Genomic DNA, 18,733 nt, shown 5'->3' on the forward strand with positions numbered 1-18,733 from the left:
TCTGGTCGGTAGCAGCCGGTGTTAGTGGGGGGTCAGAGGTCCGCTCCGAGGTCTCTCCCTTGTGGGGTGCCTCAGGGGTCGGTCCTCTCCCCCCTGCTATTTAATATCTACATGAAACCGCTGGGTGAGATCATCCAAGGACATGGGGTGAGGTATCATCAATATGCCGATGATACCCAGCTTTACATCTCCACCCCATGCCCAGTCAACGAAGCAGTGGAAGTGATGTGCCGGTGCCTGGAGGCTGTTGGGGCCTGGATGGGTGTCAACAGACTCAAGCTCAACCCGGATAAGACGGAGTGGCTGTGGGTTTTGCCTCCGAAGGACAATCCCATCTGTCCATCCATTACCCTGGGGGGGGAATTATTGACCCCCTCAGAGAGGGTCCGCAACTTGGGCGTCCTCCTCAATCCACAGCTCACATTAGAACAACATCTCTCAGCTGTGGCGAGGGGGGCGTTTGCCCAGGTTCGCCTGGTGCACCAGTTGCGGCCCTATCTGGACCGGGACTCATTGCTCACAGTCACTCATGCCCTCATCACCTCGAGGTTCGACTACTGTAATGCTCTCTACATGGGGCTACCTTTGAAAAGTGTTCGGAAACTTCAGATCGTGCAAAATGCAGCTGCGAGAGCAGTCATGGGCTTACCTAGGTATGCCCATGTTTCATCATCACTCCGCAGTCTGCATTGGCTGCCGATCAGTTTCCGGTCACAATTCAAAGTGTTGGTCATGACCTTTAAAGCCCTTCATGGCATTGGACCAGAATATCTCCGAGACCGCCTCCTGCCGCACGAATCCCAGCGACCGATTAGGTCCCACAGAGTGGGCCTTCTCCGGGTCCCGTCAACTAAACAATGTCAGTTGGCGGGCCCCAGGGGAAGAGCCTTCTCTGTGGCGGCACCGGCCCTCTGGAACCAACTCCCCCCGGAGATTAGAACTGCCCCTACTCTTCCTGCCTTCCGTAAACTCCTTAAAACCCACCTTTGCCGTCAGGCATGGGGGAACTGAAACATCTCCCCCTGGGCATGTTTAATTTATGCATGGTATGTCTGGGTGTGCGTCTGTTAGCATATGGGGTTTTTTAAATATTTAAATATTTTTAAATTTGTCTGTTCACTTATGATTTGTTTCTACATGTTGTGAGCCGCCCCGAGTCTTCGGAGAGGGCCGGCATACAAATCTAAGTAATAAAATAAAATAATAAATAAAATAAATAAGATAATGAGGCTACAATGCAGCTAAACGTTGACTTAGGACCACAATGGAGTCCAAAATTTCTGTGGCTGAAAGAGACACTGGTTAAGTGAGATTTGCTCCATTTTATGACCATTTTTGCCACCGTTGTTAAGTAAATCACTGCAGGTATTAAGTTAGTAACACAATTGTTAACTGGATCTGGCGTTCCTCGTTGACTTTCCTTGTTAGAAAGTTACAAAAGGTGATCACATGGCCCCATAACATGCAACCAACATAAATATGAGTCAATTGCCAAGTGTTTGAATTTTGATCATGCGACCATGGGGATGTTGCAACGTTTGTGTGAAAAACAGTCATAAGTCACTTTTTTCAGTGCCCTTTGAATTGTCACTAAATGACCTGTTGTAAGGTGAGTACCTGTATCTACTTTCTCTGTACCTCTCATACTTTAATGCATGTCTAATCTCACTCCCACACACCTCATATAGTTCTCATTTGAACATGAGAAAAAGAATCTCACCCATTATTTCAGGACTTAGAACAACATTACAGAGCAGTTCAATATTTGTATAAGAGGATTACAACATTGGCTAAATTCATTTTAATTTTTTCTCAACATGAAATTTATCTTTTTTACAGCTTTGGGATTCAAGGCACCAATCTACTGTATATTGAATTGTGAACTGTTTCAAGAACCACTGAGACTTGATTTTTCAGTCTGGCCTCCAGAAACCATCTCATTCTTTACAATGTTTTATTCCTTTCTCAAGGTAACATAGCAGGTGTTACAAAACAACTAGCTTGTTTGCTTTTTACGTCATCCTTGAACATTGGCAAACGCTATGCAATTTGAAAAAAGTGAATGTTTAAAGCTTGGCATTCTTTTCATTCTGTATGTTTGGAGAAACTTCGTAGCTGAATAGATGTTGAATTCTAAAGAGCTTATCCCCCCCCCCCCCAAGAGTTAAGCATGTTATCCTGATATATTTCTATGGTCAGGATGTGGTGTTGTCCATAGTGTTTGAATCATGAATAGTTTGTTTGTAGAATGTCTGCATTTAAGTATAATATCGGTTTTCAGATAAAGCCACAACTCCATAAAAGATTGTTTACATAACTCATTCTGTATTACCTTGGCGTAGGAATTTAATTATCTGACAGGGCAACAGATATAATCATTGCTTAAGTTTCAGACATTATGGTAATCCAGTTCGCTTAATACCATCAGATATTTCCCTGCCTCTTGCAACTTCCTTTTCCAAATCAATCTCTTGGCCTATCATTTGTAATTCTATTTTGGGTACTGTATCTTGTCAGTTAAATTTGCTTCACATTTGTCATTGCCTCATTATCATTTTTTTTTTTTTTACATAATCAAGCCATGGAATGAAACATCCTTACTGACACTGTTCATTTCATAGCTGCTGATTTCTGACTCTGTTCTTCAAAGATGTTCTTCAATATTTCCAATGTTATGACAGTTTGCATAATTTTGTATGTCTCAGTTAACCAACTCCAAGACCAGGCTTGTATTTCTTTTTCCTTCTACTCAGAATCTTTAATCCCCACTAATTTCCAATTTCTAAAAACGTCTGTTATGAGCCAAGATAGCTAAAATAATTCTGGCTTCCATGAGAACTTTTTTATAATTTCAAAACCTTATAGTAAAAATCAATGTTCTGAATTTAACCAGACCTTTAATTAATTTGTAACTTATTTATATCAAAATCATATAATTTTTTGTTGTTTATTTCAAATTCTTTAAGTTCTTAAACTAGTAATTCATTTTTCTTTTGTACAGATTTGAAACTAAACTACATGGTGACTCTTCAAACTTGCTCCGAAGGTCTGAAAGCTTTAAGATAATTAAACAAATTCTGAAAGTCATTAGAATGTGAGGCTTGCAAATTTTTGTGTCTCCTAAAAGGGTCTGACACAATTGCAGGCAAAAATGGTTAATCCCTTCATCTCCCACTGCTCAAATTCATGAAAGGCCACTGCCCCCTGGCCTCTTCACAAGCCACAACCAACTGGAGCGTACATGGGCAGTCTCTTATCTTCTCCTTATTCTACTCCCCAGTCCTTCAGTCTTTGATGCAGTTGTCACCTCTGCTTTTGCAGAGACATTTGTAACACAAATCTTTGACTAATATTATAAATAAGCATAAATATAAATAAATACTAGATTGCACAGAAAATCAATTCCCTCCCACACCCATTGTCATAAAGCAGAGGTCTTCAAACTTGTCAACTTGTGGACTTCAACTCCCAGAATTCTCCAGCCAGCTAAATTTACAAGCCTTAAAGTTGCCAAGTTTGGGGACCCGGGACATAAAGCAATGGAATAATCTATTTGAGCCAAAGGTTGAGCAGTTGTGTGACTAGATAAAGGTATTCTGCAGCCTGAAATGTAAGGGAAGAATTACCATCCCTTAAATTTAAAAAATAATGAATATAAAATTTATCTGCAGGATATTTCTGGTTTACTTAATGAAGAGAGTGGCTACATGATCTGGGAGTCCCATCCTGCTAACCCCTTCAACCAAAATTTTTCTATGACATCTAAGAATCAAACTTTGGGATTTTCGTTTATTTTACAGATGATTGTTTATTGTTGTTTTTCACATTGCTAGAGGAGCATTCCAATGTTTTCACACCACTTTGAGTCATAACTCAATTTATTTCACGTTACTAGCATTTGAGAGTACATAAATCTTTCATCTTTTATTAAAGATTCCACGGAGAAGAATATTTGAATTTAAACACACACACATACATTTGTATCCCACCTTTATTATTTTTACAAGTAACTCAAGGTGGTATATTTTCCTCAGAACAACCCTGTGAGGTAAGTTGGGCTGAGAGAGAGTGTGTGTGTAGCTCAAAGTCACCTATCTGGCTTTCGTGACTAAGTTGGGACTTTGCCTCACAATCTCCTGCTTTCTAGACTGATGGCTTAACCACTAAACCAAACTGGCTCTCCAATGTCACCAATGTATGGGCAGGCGCAGGCATGCATAAGTGCACCAGAGTGCCTTCCGTCCCCTGTCCTAATGTTTCTCTTTTACTAGTATCATGTATGTAAATATTATTAGATCTTTGTATGCCAACAATACATACTTGACAAAACAAATAAATAAAATAAATATACCATTTTCAGAGTTTGGGTGGGATGATGATGATGATGATGACAAAAACATGAAGCAAAAGCTTTTTGTATTGAGGAAGTGAATTGGAGGTGTAATATAAAAAGCCTAATTTTATTTTATTCAGAACTGTAATTTATATCAAACATAATAAAGAATACCTATCCATGTTAGAACAAACATATTTTAGGTTGTTTCCTACCTCAAAACAGCATAAGGGGGCGCAGCGGGTAGAGCGCAGTACTGCAGGCCACTAAAGCTGACTGTAGATCTGCAGGTCAGCGATTCAAATCTCATCACCGGTTCAAGGTTGACTCAGCCTTCCATCCTTCCGAGGTGGGTAAAATGAGGACCAGGATTGTGGGGGGCAATATGCTGGCTCTGTTAAAAAGTGCTATTGCTAACATGTTGTAAGCCGCCCTGAGTCTAAGGAGAAGGGCGGCATAAAAAAAATCAAATAAGTAAGTAAGTAAGTTATTCAGTACTTATGCCTTGGTCACTTCTCACTGACTACTGTAATGTGCTCTACATGAAGCTGCCCTTTAAGAGTATCAAAAAGCAACTGGTGCAAAACACAGTACAGGTAACTCTCAACTTACAACCACAACTGAACCACAAATTTGTTGCTAAGTGAAACATTTGTTAAGTGAATTTTGCCCCATTTTACCATTTTTCTAGCCACAGTTGTTAAGTGAATCACTGCCATTTTTAAGTTAATAACATGGTTGTTATGTGAAACCTGGATTCCCCTTAGACTTTCCTTATCAAAACATTCCAAAAGGTGATCACATGATCCAAAGACCCTGCAACTGTCATAAATATAAATCAGTTGCCAAGCATCTGAATTTTGATCAGATGATCTCAGGGATGCAATGGTCAGAAGTGTGAAAACTGGTCATGTCACTGTTTTCAATGTCTCGTAACTTCAAATGGTCACTAAAAGAACAGTCGTAAGTTAAGGGCTATGTGTAATAGAGTCAGTTTATATGTTTTCAGCCATGCTGTGAGATGCCATCTAGAATAGTTCCTTGGGAGTTAACCTGAGATACAGGACCGATGGGAAACTGTTCAACCTGCAGATTCCAAGCTGTCACCAAGATAAAGGAGACTGCACTACATGATCTCCTCTTTGCTGATGACTGTGCCATGAATGCAGGAAATGCAAGCCAGTGTGGATAATTTTGCAACAGCATGCGACAACTTTGGTTTCTTTATCAACATAAAGAAGACCAAAGTGATGCATCAGCCAGCTCCAAAAGCCAAATACCAAGAGCCCACCCTCACAGTAAAGGGGACAAAATCTACAAGCAGTGGACCAGTTTACATGCCTTGGCAGCACCGTCTCCTGCGCAGTGACAATTGACATTGAGGTCTACTGCAGAGTTCTGCATTTGGCAGACTAATGATCAACGTATGGAACCGACATGGAATAAGCCTTGCTACAAAGCTCAAAGTCACCCTGTTGTATGCCAGTGAGACTTGGACTGTATACAGGAGACATGCTGTGCAATTGAACCACTTCCACATGACCTGCCTCCATAGAATTCTGAGGATCCGGTGGCTGGATAAGGTGCCTGATACTGAGGTCCTCTCCAGAACAGGCCTGCCATCAATTCCCACCCTGCTGATGAAAGCCCAGACACACTGGGCAGGCCATGTTGCTAGGATGCCAGACCATCGCATCCCTAAACAGATTCTCTATGTTGAGCTGTCTAAAGGAAAGTGATTGCATGAAGGACAAAGACATGCTGAAAGCCTCCTTCAAGTCCCTTAATATCGACAGCACCTCTCAATCTTGGCACATGCTGATCCACCAAGACTGCCAGACACCTGAGGCCAGAAGAATATTCATAGCAGAAGAGAAGCGAGCACTCCATAAAGCCAGAGCTGCAAATGCTGTGACAATGGTGCCCACATGTCTGCCCAACATGTGGCAGAACACAACACGTACAGCCCACAACCCATTAGATGTCAAAGTCCTCTTCTAACACGATGGACGAACATCATCATGTTGGAACTGCACATGAAACAACTCTACTCAATAAACTACATTGGTTGCCTGCTATCATCTATCTATAGTTCCACTACTATATTGTTTTTATTACTGTTGTGAGCCGCCCCGAGTCTTTGGAGAGGGGCGGCATACAAATCTAATAAATAATAATAATAATAATTATCTATCTATCATCTATCTATCTATCTATCTATATTATTTCTGCAAATAACTCAAGGTGAAGATCATATCTAACATACCTTCTTCCTCCTTTTTTCCTCACAGCAATAATCCTGTGAGATGGATTGGGCTGAGAATAAGTGACTGGCCCAAAATCAGACAGCTGGTTTGCATGCCTAGGATAGGATTTGAATTCACAATGTCTTGCTTTCTAGCCTGGTGCCTTAACCCAGTGATTTTCAACCTTTTTTGAGCTGCAGCATTTTTTACATTTATAAAATCCTGGGGCACACCACCAACCAAAATGACACAAAATGACACTCTAAGAGATTCTCCTCTCTTTTTCCATCTCTGTCTCCTCCCCCCCTTGTGTGAGTGTGTATACACACTCTTGAACCATTTCCAAAAACAGCTGAGGGCTAGGGGGTTTTCTCTCTTATTCTTTGGGTGCTTTTTATCATATGCTTTAAATCAAGAGTCACTTCTCTCTCTTTTGTTTCTCTCTTTCCTCTCATTCTCTGTCTCAATCATTTTCTCATTTCTTTTTTCCTCCCCTTTTTGCTCATTTCTCTCTCTCCCTTTCTCTCCTCCTTTCTCTCTTGCTTTTTCTCTTTCTCTCTTTCTTTCTCTCACTTTCTTTCTTTCTCTCTCTCTCTCTTGCTTTCTTTCTCTCATTCTTGCTTTCTTTCTTTTTTTCTTTTTTCTCTCTTGCTTTCTCTCTCTTTCTCTCTCTTTCTTTTTTTCTCTCTCTCTCTCTCTTGCATTCTTTCTCTCTCTCTCTCTCTCAGCAAAAAGTTGTGAGACCAGAACCTGAGCTTCCTTCTTCGCGGCACACCTGACCATGTCTCGCGGCACACTGGTTGAAAAACACTGCCTTAACCATAAGATCAAATTGACTCTCAATTTGTTTCCAGGTCAAGATGTCAAGACCTTTAAAGCTCTCTGTCCTCGATTGCATCTATTTGTTTCGCTAAGTCCAACAGGAAGGGCACCTCCTGTTGCGGCCACCCTTTGGAACTCACCCCTCCCCCAGGTGAGATTGGCTCTAATCCTATTTCAGAAATCCTCTAAAACCTGGTTCTGTCAATCAATGGACCCCATGGAAATAGAGACCACATAAATTGACTAGTTTCATAAATTGACTAGTTTGTATGAAATATTTTGAGGGCACTCTTTCCATGGTTTGGTTTATATATTTATTTTTAATGATTTTTAATATTTTAATAGCTTTTTTATTGTGTACACTTTTTTATTGTGTACATGATTCAGAGTTACATACATGAGATGGCGGCTACATACATTTGATAAACAACCAGAATATCCATTTTTGAAAACCCATCAGAGGCCACAAAATATGGGGCTCAAGGACCCCTCTCCGAAGCCCCCGCTCCGAGTCTCCGGGGAGGGACGGCATACAAATAAAAATAAATAATTATAATAATATATGTTGCCACAGGGCCATTAGGATATCCATCCCTGGTTTAGCATGTTGTGTGAATCCAAATAGTTGTTGTTTGGATTCTCTATAGAGTAAATCATTTCTTATTGTTGTACATGCTCATTGTTAAAGCTTGCTTTTGGCATCAAAGCTATATATATATACTTGTAAATCACAAAGAATATTTTTGATAATGTGCAGAGTAACTTTTTTTTAGTCAATATATCCATAGCCAGTGTTAAGGTACCTTTTCTTTATACATTTCCAAAGTGTATGCCTTTTGTGCCGACCTATATTACCAGAATTTTTCAACCTTGACAACTTGTGTAGACTTCAACTCCCTGAACTCCACAGCCAATAATTCTAGGAGTTGAAGTCCACGTATCTTAAAATTTCCAAGATTGAAAAATGTTCATATACCATATATATATAAAAGTCGGCCTTTATATATATACATGAGATCGGCCCATGAACGTATAGATGGCTGCAATTACAGTGATCCCTCTATTATCGCGAGGGTTCCGTTTCCAAGACCCCCTCGCGATAATCGATTTTTCGTCGATGTAGGGTTGCGGAAGTAAAAACACCATCTACACATGCGCGCCCTTTTTTTTCTATGGCCCGCGCATGCGTAGATGGTGGGAGTTTTGAGTTCCCTGCCGCCCACACAAAGGGGGAAACCCGATTCGGCTCCTCGCTGCTGCTGCGCTACCGAGCAGATCAGCTGCTGGGCGGCGGGGCCGAAGGAACCTTCCCTGGGTCTTCCCCCTCTTGCTGGCGGGCTGGGCGAGCGGCGGGCATCAGCGAGGAGCCGGGGTTTCCCCTTTGCGTGGGGCGGCCGGGGAAGACCCAGGGAAGGTTCCTTCGGCCGCCCAGCAGCTGATCTGCTCGGTAGCGCAGCAGCAGCGAGGAGCCGAATCGGGGTTTTCCCCTTTGCGTGCGGGGAAACCCCGATTCGGCTCCTCGCTGCTGCTGCGCTACCGAGCAGATCAGCTGCTGGGCGGGCCGAAGGAACCTTCCCTGGGTCTTCCCCCCTCTTGCTGGCGGAGCGGGGCGAGCGGCAGGCATCAGCGAGGAGCCGGGGGTTTCCCCTTTGCGTGGGGCGGCCGGGAAGACCCAGGGAAGGTTCCTTCGGCCGCCCAGCAGCTGATCTGCTCGGTAGCGCAGCAGCAGCGAGGAGCCGAATCGGGGTTTCCCCTTTGCGTGCGGAGAAAACCCCGATTCGGCTCCTCGCTGCTGCTGCGCTACCGAGCAGATCAGCTGCTGGGCGGCCGAAGGAACCTTCCCTGGGTCTTCCCCGGCCGCTCCACGCAAAGGGGAAACCCCGGCTCCTCGCTGATGCCCCCGCTCGCCCGCCCACCGCCCGCCGCCCGCCAGCAAGAGGGGGAGAGATAGAGAAAGAGAGAGAAGGAAAGAAAGAGATGAGAGAGGGAGGAAGAGAGTGTGAGAGAGGAAGAAGCAAGATAGAGAAAGAGAGAGAGAAAGAAAGATGAGAAAGGAAGAGAGTGACGTCATTGGGTGGAAAAATTGCGATATAGCGTTTCGCGAAGATCGAGATCGCGAAACTCGAGGGATCGCTGTATTTTAAATTGAAATGTTTTTTATACTGATTCATGTTCATTTTTGTTGTGAGCCACCCTGAGTCCTTGGGGAGTTGGGCAGCATAGGATGGATGGATGGATAGATTAGATAGATAGATAGATTAAAAAGATTAAATAAATAAAATTAAATAAATTCAAATCCCGATAAGTGTATGGCTAGCTGATGAAAGCTAAATAGCTTAAAATAGATCTATACGTCTCTCTTCAAATAGATCTGTAGTGCACGAGTATTCCCTTCAGCAAAAATATGTTACACACATGCGCACACACGCACACACACACCCTAAAAATATAATTTGTGCAAGTTGCCAAGCACAACTTTTTCACTTCACTTTCTAAGTGAAGGTTCTTCTGGCATAAGACCCAGACCCATCCCCCTGTTAAATCACGATTTAATCCACCCCATTTTCAGGATTCACAGGTACTGTGAATGAGTCACAAAGGGGGCCCTGGCTTGGACTCCTTCTTGGATGGAAGTAAGGCGCAAAGCCCTGCGTCTCCCTTCCCGTTGCCTCTTGCTAAAAGGGCCCCACTTGCTCTCTCGCTCGCTCTCCTCCCTCTGGGGCGGGGATGCGGGCAGGCAGGGGCGGTGCCAGGAGGCACTCTCAGCCTTGAGGTATAAGCCCCGGTGGTAGTTGCTGGTTCTTTCTTTTGCCCACCCCAGCCGCCTCCGTCTCCCCTCACTATGTGGCTCCGTGTCAGCCTCTCCCCCTTCCTCCTCCTCCTCCTCCTGAGGTGCGGAATTAGAGGCCAGGAGCAGCAGGAGAGCAAAAGCGAAACTCCGCTCCAGGAGCTGCAGATTGAAACCCTGGTAAGTGTGGCGGGGCACCTCTGCCTCGGAAGGCACAGGCGCCCTTCGCTGCCGCTACTTGCAGGGAGGAGCCGGCACGCCTCGGGCCTCCGGCTGCTTCAATTGACAGCTGGAGGCGAGAGGATGCCTAGCCCGGCGGCAGTTCCAGGCGCTCCCTCAGGTGGCCAACGCTTCGCCTCGAGGGCGGAAGAAGAATTAACCCTCTGCGGGACGGAACGTTTGCGCGCGCGTCTCCTCAGGGCGAAAGCTTAACCCGCTATTCCCCTCAACCGAGGAGAAAGAGAGAGAGGGAGGATGAGCAGCTGGCCGCCTCCCCCATCTTCCCTGCGTCTCTCGCTTTCTTTCTCCCCCCCCCCCCCCCCTTTTTCCTTTCCGTAGGTGGCGTCCCCTGAAGGCTGCACGGAGCGTTCGGCCACGGGCGACACTCTGGCCATCCACTACACAGTGAGTCAAGCCGGGAGGGGGGGGGGGCGGAAAACAAAGCAAAGCAAAGCCACACGAACACGTCAGCACAGCCTCCTCCCGCTGGGGAAGGGAAGGGGAGTGTGGGGGGGGGGGATTTCCCTTACGGGTGGGCGGAGTTTGCGAAGGGCTCCGCCTCCTTTCATAAAACACGAATCGAGAGGGAGGAGGAAGTCTCGCAAATGTACCGTGAAGTTTCCTGTGGGATGCCCAGACTAGGCTTGGGGGCAGGGGGCGGGGGAGGAGTCCAGCCGTTTTAAGGGAGCGTCCTTCCAATCGCGTTGGGGGGGGGGGGCAGAGACTGAAGGAGGAGGCTTAGTTCGTGACCCCGCTTAAACCGCCATGTGCCCTCTGGAAGTTTTGGAAGGCTTTATGCGCGACGTGTAGCAGCCATAGTGTGGGGGGTCTATAACGCCCAGAATTCCTGTGCTAGAATGATTGGCTCAGGAATTCTGGGAGTTGAAGTCCACAAGTCATAGAAGAACCAACTTTGCTGTAGGCTTTCTATATTGAAACATAGAAGATTGACGGCAGAAAAAGACCTCATGGTCCATCTAGTCTGCCCTTATACTATTTCTTGTATTTTATCTAAGGATGGATATACAGTATATGTATGTTATGTATATGTATGTTTATCCCAGGCATGTTTAAATTCAGTTACTGTGGATTTACCAGCCACATCTGCTTTAACTTACCTTAACTTGCCCCTGAAAAATAAGAGTGGGGGGATGTGTAGCCCCCCAATTTATGTGTGATTCCTCCAACTTAGTTTGACATCTGTCACCATATCTAGTCATTGGGTTTTATTGGCTGCGGGTCCCTTCTTAAGAGAAACAAGCTCTCCTTTGTTGCGGGTGTTCAGTGAAGTTAGAGAGCCATTTAACTAGAGGAGATCCTGTACTGTAGTGGTGTAGAAAATTGGGGGGGGGGTCACTTTTTTCAATGCTGTTGTAACTTGGAACAGTCACTAAACGATTGTTGTAAGTGATTTATGACCAGTTTTCGCATGACTGTTGTAGCAGCTGCAGGGTGGGTCACATGATTAAAATTCAGATGTTTGGCAATTGACTCAAGTTTATGACCATTGCAGGGCCCCAGGGTCACTTGATCCCCTTTTTGCGACTTTCTGACAAAGTCAAAGAGGAAGCCAGATTCACTTAACAGCTTGACTAAATTTAACAAGAGTGATCCACTTAATTGTGAAAAGAACAGTTTATAAAGTGGGCGAAACTCACTTAACAAATGTTTCATTTAATCGGAAGCAACAGAAATGTTGGGCTCAATTGTGGTAGTAAGTTGAGGACAACCTGTAGAGGGCTTAAACAGTTTGGTGCTCTCGGCCAGGAAATGGAGATGAGCACTGTAGAATCAGACATGACTGGACAGGGAAAGCTTTATTTTAACCTGTTCAATATGTATTCCTGCATGAGCCAGGATAGAACCTGGCTTAAGTTACACCTCGAACATTTTGATTCTAGGAATGTAGTAACATCTGATGGGCCAGTGTTTTTCAAATAAAGTCATTATTTTGCAGCCCAGCTCACCTCACAGGGTTATGGGAAAAACAGTAGGAAGAGTATTAGTATATTTGCCTTTTTATTGGGGGGAAAAGGGCAGGATAAAAATCTACCAAAAAAAAAAAGACATCTTAAAGTTGCCAACTTTGAAAAGCACTGGGCTGTAGCTTTTTCCACTCTCCTACATGCAGGGTGGATAATCCTGTGTCTCCAAATGTTTTAGCCAAGGTTGATGGAAGTGGCTGTCAGGAGGAGGTGAGGTGTCTATACTACTAATGCAAAAGAGCTATGCCAGTTAAAGGTGCAGAGGCAGGTGTAAAGTAGGCAAATGGATGAAAAGGTTAAAACAGGAAAGGCTCTGCTGTGGGAAGGCAGAAAACCCATCTTGTCAAGTAGCACAGCCCTTGCCCACACCTTTTGTTTTATGCAATTATGTAAAAAGGCCTGGTAGTTTAAATATCTGTAATTATTTGAGTGAAGATATTTGAAGCTAATGTAGAAACTCTTGGTTAGTACAAACTGTAATTACTAGTAGACTTTAGCCACAACTAGTCAGAGTATATTGTACATTCTTGGACTTGGCTTTATTTTGAATCAATTTTTTTATCACTTGCTACCCAGAGATCTACAGAGTAAGAGTTGAAAGCATCTTCAGATACTTTATCCTAACAGGAAAATGGCCAGTTCACTCTTTGGGGGCCTCCTATCTTTGCGCCCCGAGCCAAATTGAGATAGTGATCCAAATATCAGTATGTTTTTTTAAAAAGGTAAATTTTGCTCAGAACAGCATCATAACCAGCTCTTAGTATGTTTAATCGTCTGAAAGAAAGGGAGCGTGATTTACTTCAGTGGGAATTAGCCATTCATAAATTGATCACATACTGTAACACTGAATATGAATAAAAATAACTATTCAGAATTACCCTGCTATTACAGTAGTTGCAGGAAATGCTGTTATGAAAAAGATATCTCTGTGACTAAAGAAGAGGAAAAATAATACCCCATGCTTGCATACAGTATTTTTGTTTTGAAGTATAATAGAAAATTAAATTGGCCTACATGAAATTGCTATCCATACTTTTTCATCATGGGACATAATGATATTTCATTTCTTGCGAAGTTTACAGGTTGCAGCACTTTCTTTTGATTTAAAACAAAACAATTTTGGATAGGTCAATTGCTAATTGTCATTTGACGTTATAAATATGCACATGTACCCTCAATTTAAGGATTTCTTTTTAAAACAGGGTATTCTTGAAGATGGTCGTGTTATTGATACCTCACTCTCCCGAGATCCATTACAATTGGAATTGGGCAAAAGACAAGTCATCCCAGGTAGACCTCCATTCTTTATCATAAGATGCTTAGTTTAGCTGAGGAATACACCAAGGAAAGCAGTATTTGTTTGTTTGTTTGTTTGTTTGTTTGTTTGTTTGTTTGTTTGTCAAGCATGTACAATGTAGCAGGTACTGGTATCAATATAAACATTAGCAAAGTATGTACAGGTAAATTAGGCAATAGATCAGTAGGACAGAGATGTCAGGCACGATGATGTGCTTATACGCCCCTTACAGACCTCTTAGGAATGGAGTAAAGTCGACTGTAGATAATCTAAGGTTAAAGATTTGGGGGTTTAGAAAAGAAGCCACAGAGTCAGGTAGTGCATTCCAGGCATTGACCATTCTACTGCTGAACTCGTATTTTCTGCAATCCATTAAGTTTGAATCAATTGTGTGTTTGTGTATTGTTGCGGTTGAAGCTGAAAAAATCATTGACAGGTAGGATATTGTAGTAAATGATTTTATGAAATACATTCAGGGCAGATTGAAGGTGACAAAGTTCTCTCTAGGCTATCTAAGCCCAAAATTTCAAGTCTGGTAGAATAAGGTATCTGTTGTGACTTGTGAGCAGTGGAATGGAGAACTCTTCTTGTGAAATATTTTTGGACTCTTTCAATTGTATTGATATCTGATGTGCAGTGCAGGCTCCAGACAGGTGAGCTGTATTCAAGAATTGCTCTAAGCAAATGTTTTGTATGCTCTGGTTAGTAGATTAATATTGCCAGAGAAGAAGCTATGCAGGATTAGATTAATAACTCTTAATGCCTTTTTGGCAATGTTGTTATAGTGGGCTCTGGCACAAAGGTCGTTGGATAGGAATACTCCAAGGCCTTTGACAGAGTGAGGGTCGTCTATAAGGTCGTGTCCTCCAAGTTTGTATTTTGTGTTCTGATTCTTTTTGCCAATGTGTAAGACAGAGCATTTGTTGGTTGACATTTGAAGTAGGGAGACAAAAAATAAATCTGTGTCCACAAACAATTTTGGTCAGAGACATACTTGAAACTGTTTCTTCACTAAATAAGTATTTTGCGGAGAGGGGCGGCATAAAAATATAATAAATAAATAAATAATAATAATAATAATAATAATAAATAATAATAATAATAATTAATAAATAATAATAATAATAATTTTCTCACTATGCCACTTTCCTATTTTACAGTTGCCACAAAAGTACAGTTTGAATCTCTTCTCACTTGTAGGTGGCTGTGGCACCAAACATATTCCAACTTCTTTTTCCTGCTGTGTCCTCATGGAATTTGACTTCATCATTTGATCCCTAATTTATAACTGAGAACTTTCAGTCATCTTTAGCTTGTACCATTGCTGAAGTAGTGGTTTCCTCCCTTATCTTCCCAACATAGACTTTTCTCTGCACACAATCTGATATACTTTACTGATTGTTGAAGTGGTGCTCTCAGTTGACTTTTGGAAATGGGATTAGCCCAAATTCTCTTGTTAGTGCAGATATGCTCCTTCCCTTTAGGACACACATGATGGCAACATGAAGTGGCATGGTGGAATGGAGAGAGATAGAGACAACTATATCTCTTCCAGCCCTTTTAAATTTATTTATTTATTTATTTATTTATTAATTAGATTTGTATGCCGCCCCTCTCCGCAGACTCGGGGCAGCTCACAGCATTACACAACAATGTCTAATAAATCCAAATAAAATTTAAAATATTTAAAAGAACCCCATTTTGCTAACAAACACACACTCAAACATACCATATATAAAATGTACATGCCCGGGGGAAGTGTTTCAGTTCCCCCATGCCTGACGACAAAGGTGGGTTTTAAGAAGTTTACGGAAGGCAGGGAGAGTAAATATTGCTCAGGTTGCTTTTGGAATATCAAAAAGAATGGAGCCTGACTATGGCTTAAAAGTCTTCCATTGAATGGCATCCATGCAAAATGCCTGTACTAAAACAGAGCAAGATTTGACAAATGGCTAAATTTGCTGGTCTAGCCAGCAGGCAAAACTCATCTCCTCCCCAATTACATCCAAATATTGTACTTTCCTGATTACGGTTGATGCTTGGTAGGAAGAACCTGGAAACAAAGCCAGGGTATTCACCAGTTCTTTTTCCTTAAAATGTTCTGTATGCCTTGAGTTAGAACAGCAGCATTTGCTGATGATATCTTGCCTGTGGCAGGATAGACGCTGATGAGGAGTTAGCACATATTTCACTGATATCTTTTATGCTACCTCAAGGATTGATGGAAACCACTTGGCCATGAAGAAGGCCCAAACTCAGCATAGTACCAGCAGGATAGATTTTAGTTGAAAATTAGAAAAAAAATTAGTTAGAGCATTAGATCCTGCAACCTAGTATAGTGCTTTCTTTTAGAAGACTTCCAGCACAAGCTAACTACAGTAGTCATCTGGGAGATTGTGTAAGATTGTGATTGGCATGTTCTATTATATATACACCATTCTTTTTGTCCTAGGCTCCCAACTTTCTTTTCTGCCTGTTTATTATTATTATTATTATTATTATTATTATTATTATTATTATTATTATTATTTGTTTGATAGATTAATCTCAACCTGTGTCCTGGCAACCAAACAGAGATTTATCATTTTACTATGAAGAGCTCCTTTTATAGAAGATCTGAATGTTCTGGAAGGGAGGGGGGAGAACAGTAAGACTTCTAATTAAATTCTTTTTTCCTCCCAATTCAGGTTTGGAACAGGGTCTGCTGAATATGTGTGTTGGGTAAGTAACTCCCAGTAAGTAACCAGAAATCTTCATAGATAGTTGCTGTACTCAGGTCAAGCTTTGTTTTGAATTCTGTTCATTCTCTGTGAAAAGGCAAGGTGGGCTACAGTTTCCAAGCAACACAAAAAGTACTGTCTGCATTCCGATATTTTTTTTTCCTTATTTGCCTGTTCAGACCACAGTGGAAAAACTCTGGACCTTTAAATATAATACTGCATTTGCCAGCATTCCTTACTAGAGGCTGTATTCCTAGAAGTTATGGAACATGAATTAAACACCTGAAAAACAATATAGCTCCCATTCTTGTGATTATATAGAGGAGCTACTGCTAAAAGGGCAGTGATCAATAGAGAAGGGAAAGAGGCTGAAAAAATGTTTGCAAGAACGATCATAATAAAATAAAGATTGTACCAAGAGTAATAGGCACCTTTGGTGCCATCCCAAACCCTCTGGAGTGCTACTTGAATACCATCAGCATTGGCAAAATCACCATCAGTCAATTGCAGAAAGCAGCTGTTCTTGGAGCAGCTTACATCCTACAACATTCCCTTTAACAAATAGCACCTGTCTATCCTCGGTCCTTGAAAAAGACTGAACGGGTGGATAAAAATGCAAAATCCAGTTTAAACATCTGACAGCTGTAGGTATGATCAACCACAATATTTTAACTGCCCAACTCTCAACAGCTCCAGATTGCTCCAAGTTATTAAACAAATTACAAGAAAATCAATAGAAAATAAAGTAAAAGAGGGCAATTGCAATGAAGTAAAGGATTTCACTTGCCAAAGATAAAGATTTGGGGGACAAGAGGGGTTGCCTTCCAGTCAATCCTGACTCTTGGTGACTCCCTGGACACAATCCTGCAGTTTTCTTGATAAGATTTCAAAAGTGGTTTGCCATTGCCCCTTTTCTAGAGCTGAGAGAAGGGGGCTGGCCTAAGTTGGCTTTGTGCCCAAGGTGGGACTACAACTCAGAATCTCCTCCCAGTTTTTAGCCTGATGCTTAAAGATTAAGAAACTGGAATATGTGCAGAGTAATATGAAACAACTTTTGGAGGACAAAATGTAATTAGAAAAAATTCTCATTTAGTTTTCTTTCACACCCTTAATGCAAGCCCTCACCATTTCATTCTGTTCCCATCTTAACATTCACAAGTGTTCTAAACTTTAATTTCAAGAATTCAAATTCAAAAATTATGTTCCAGTTATGTAAATGTCACTCCACACATGAAAACAGGCAATCCGGTCAGAAAACTGGTCCAGCATGTCTGCCCAGTTTTTAACCGGACTGCCCCTTCTCTCAAGGGCATAGCTTGTTTTGCTGAAGGCCGCAATGCTTATTCTAGCTTAAGAGGTGATCGGTTGGCAAAATTCCCCTGAAACCAAGAACCTTGTGCACCTGTATCTTATCTGTACCCACCTGGCCTTTACTCATTTTGTTTTCTGGCAGGGAGAAACGAAGAGTCATTATCCCTCCTCACCTGGCATATGGCAAGCGAGGTTCTCCCCCAACTATACCAGGTAGGATTCAGTTACCAGCAATTATTTAATGGCCAGTCAGTCTACCAGGTTAGGAGGTAGCCAGATATTTAGCACCACATGGACAAGGACATCCAGCCCTGTGGCTTTGTAATGTTGATTGGATATGCTATCTCTAACTGGGCCAAGAAAGAGAGACTGGAAAGGAATTGACAGGGGGCATTTAGGAAGTAATATTGCAAAGCCTCATCTGGGCTGCAATTTTTATTTTATAAACCAAGGGAGGACTTAAGAAAAAAGTGAAATAAAACTCTGGTGAAGAGGAAATGCACAAAAGGATAGCTCAGGAATATCACTGCATGCAAATATATAAACTCAAAAATAATACTAGGTTTAGTTTGCCTTGTGGAATGTGGCATTATGTGTAATCTCTTAGCATCTTCTAAGAGACAGGTTTTTGTCTCTTTCCAGCTGATGCTGTTCTGCAATTTGAAGTTGAATTAATCCAGCTCTCCAGAGCCAATTACCAGCAGAAGCTGTTCAACGATATACTCCCCTTGCTCAGCATTGTGCTTGTCCCAGCCCTGCTGGGACTGATTGGCTACTATCTCTACAAGAAAGCCCAGATGCCCCGAATATCTAAGAAGAAACTCAAGGAAGAGAAGAAAAGCAAGGCCAAAAGGAAATAAAGTTCTTCTTTATATTTTTCAACATTGTTTCCCAGTGAAATGTGTGTGTAAGGGAGGGGGGTAGTGCTCACGCTGTTTCCCCCACACACCCCATATCTAAACAACTTAATTAGGCATAACTCTTACACAAAAGGCCAAGGATGGAGAATCAG

At 42.3% G+C, this 18,733-nt stretch overlaps 1 protein-coding gene across 1 annotated transcript; it reads left to right on the top strand.

Moving 5' to 3' along the window:
- Positions 1–10,187: 10,187 nt before the first annotated feature.
- Positions 10,188–18,603, top strand: FKBP11 (FKBP prolyl isomerase 11). Its single transcript, XM_070740598.1, has 6 exons — positions 10,188–10,369; positions 10,748–10,813; positions 13,596–13,683; positions 16,378–16,411; positions 17,864–17,934; positions 18,364–18,603. Exons 1-6 carry the CDS (start codon positions 10,244–10,246, stop codon positions 18,579–18,581), a joined length of 603 nt encoding a protein of 200 aa, XP_070596699.1. The 5' UTR covers positions 10,188–10,243; the 3' UTR covers positions 18,582–18,603.
- The last annotated feature ends 130 nt before the right edge of the window (positions 18,604–18,733 follow it).

Source organism: Erythrolamprus reginae, chromosome 2 (assembly GCF_031021105.1).
Source record: "Erythrolamprus reginae isolate rEryReg1 chromosome 2, rEryReg1.hap1, whole genome shotgun sequence".
NCBI classification, from domain to species: Eukaryota; Metazoa; Chordata; class Lepidosauria; order Squamata; family Dipsadidae; genus Erythrolamprus; species Erythrolamprus reginae.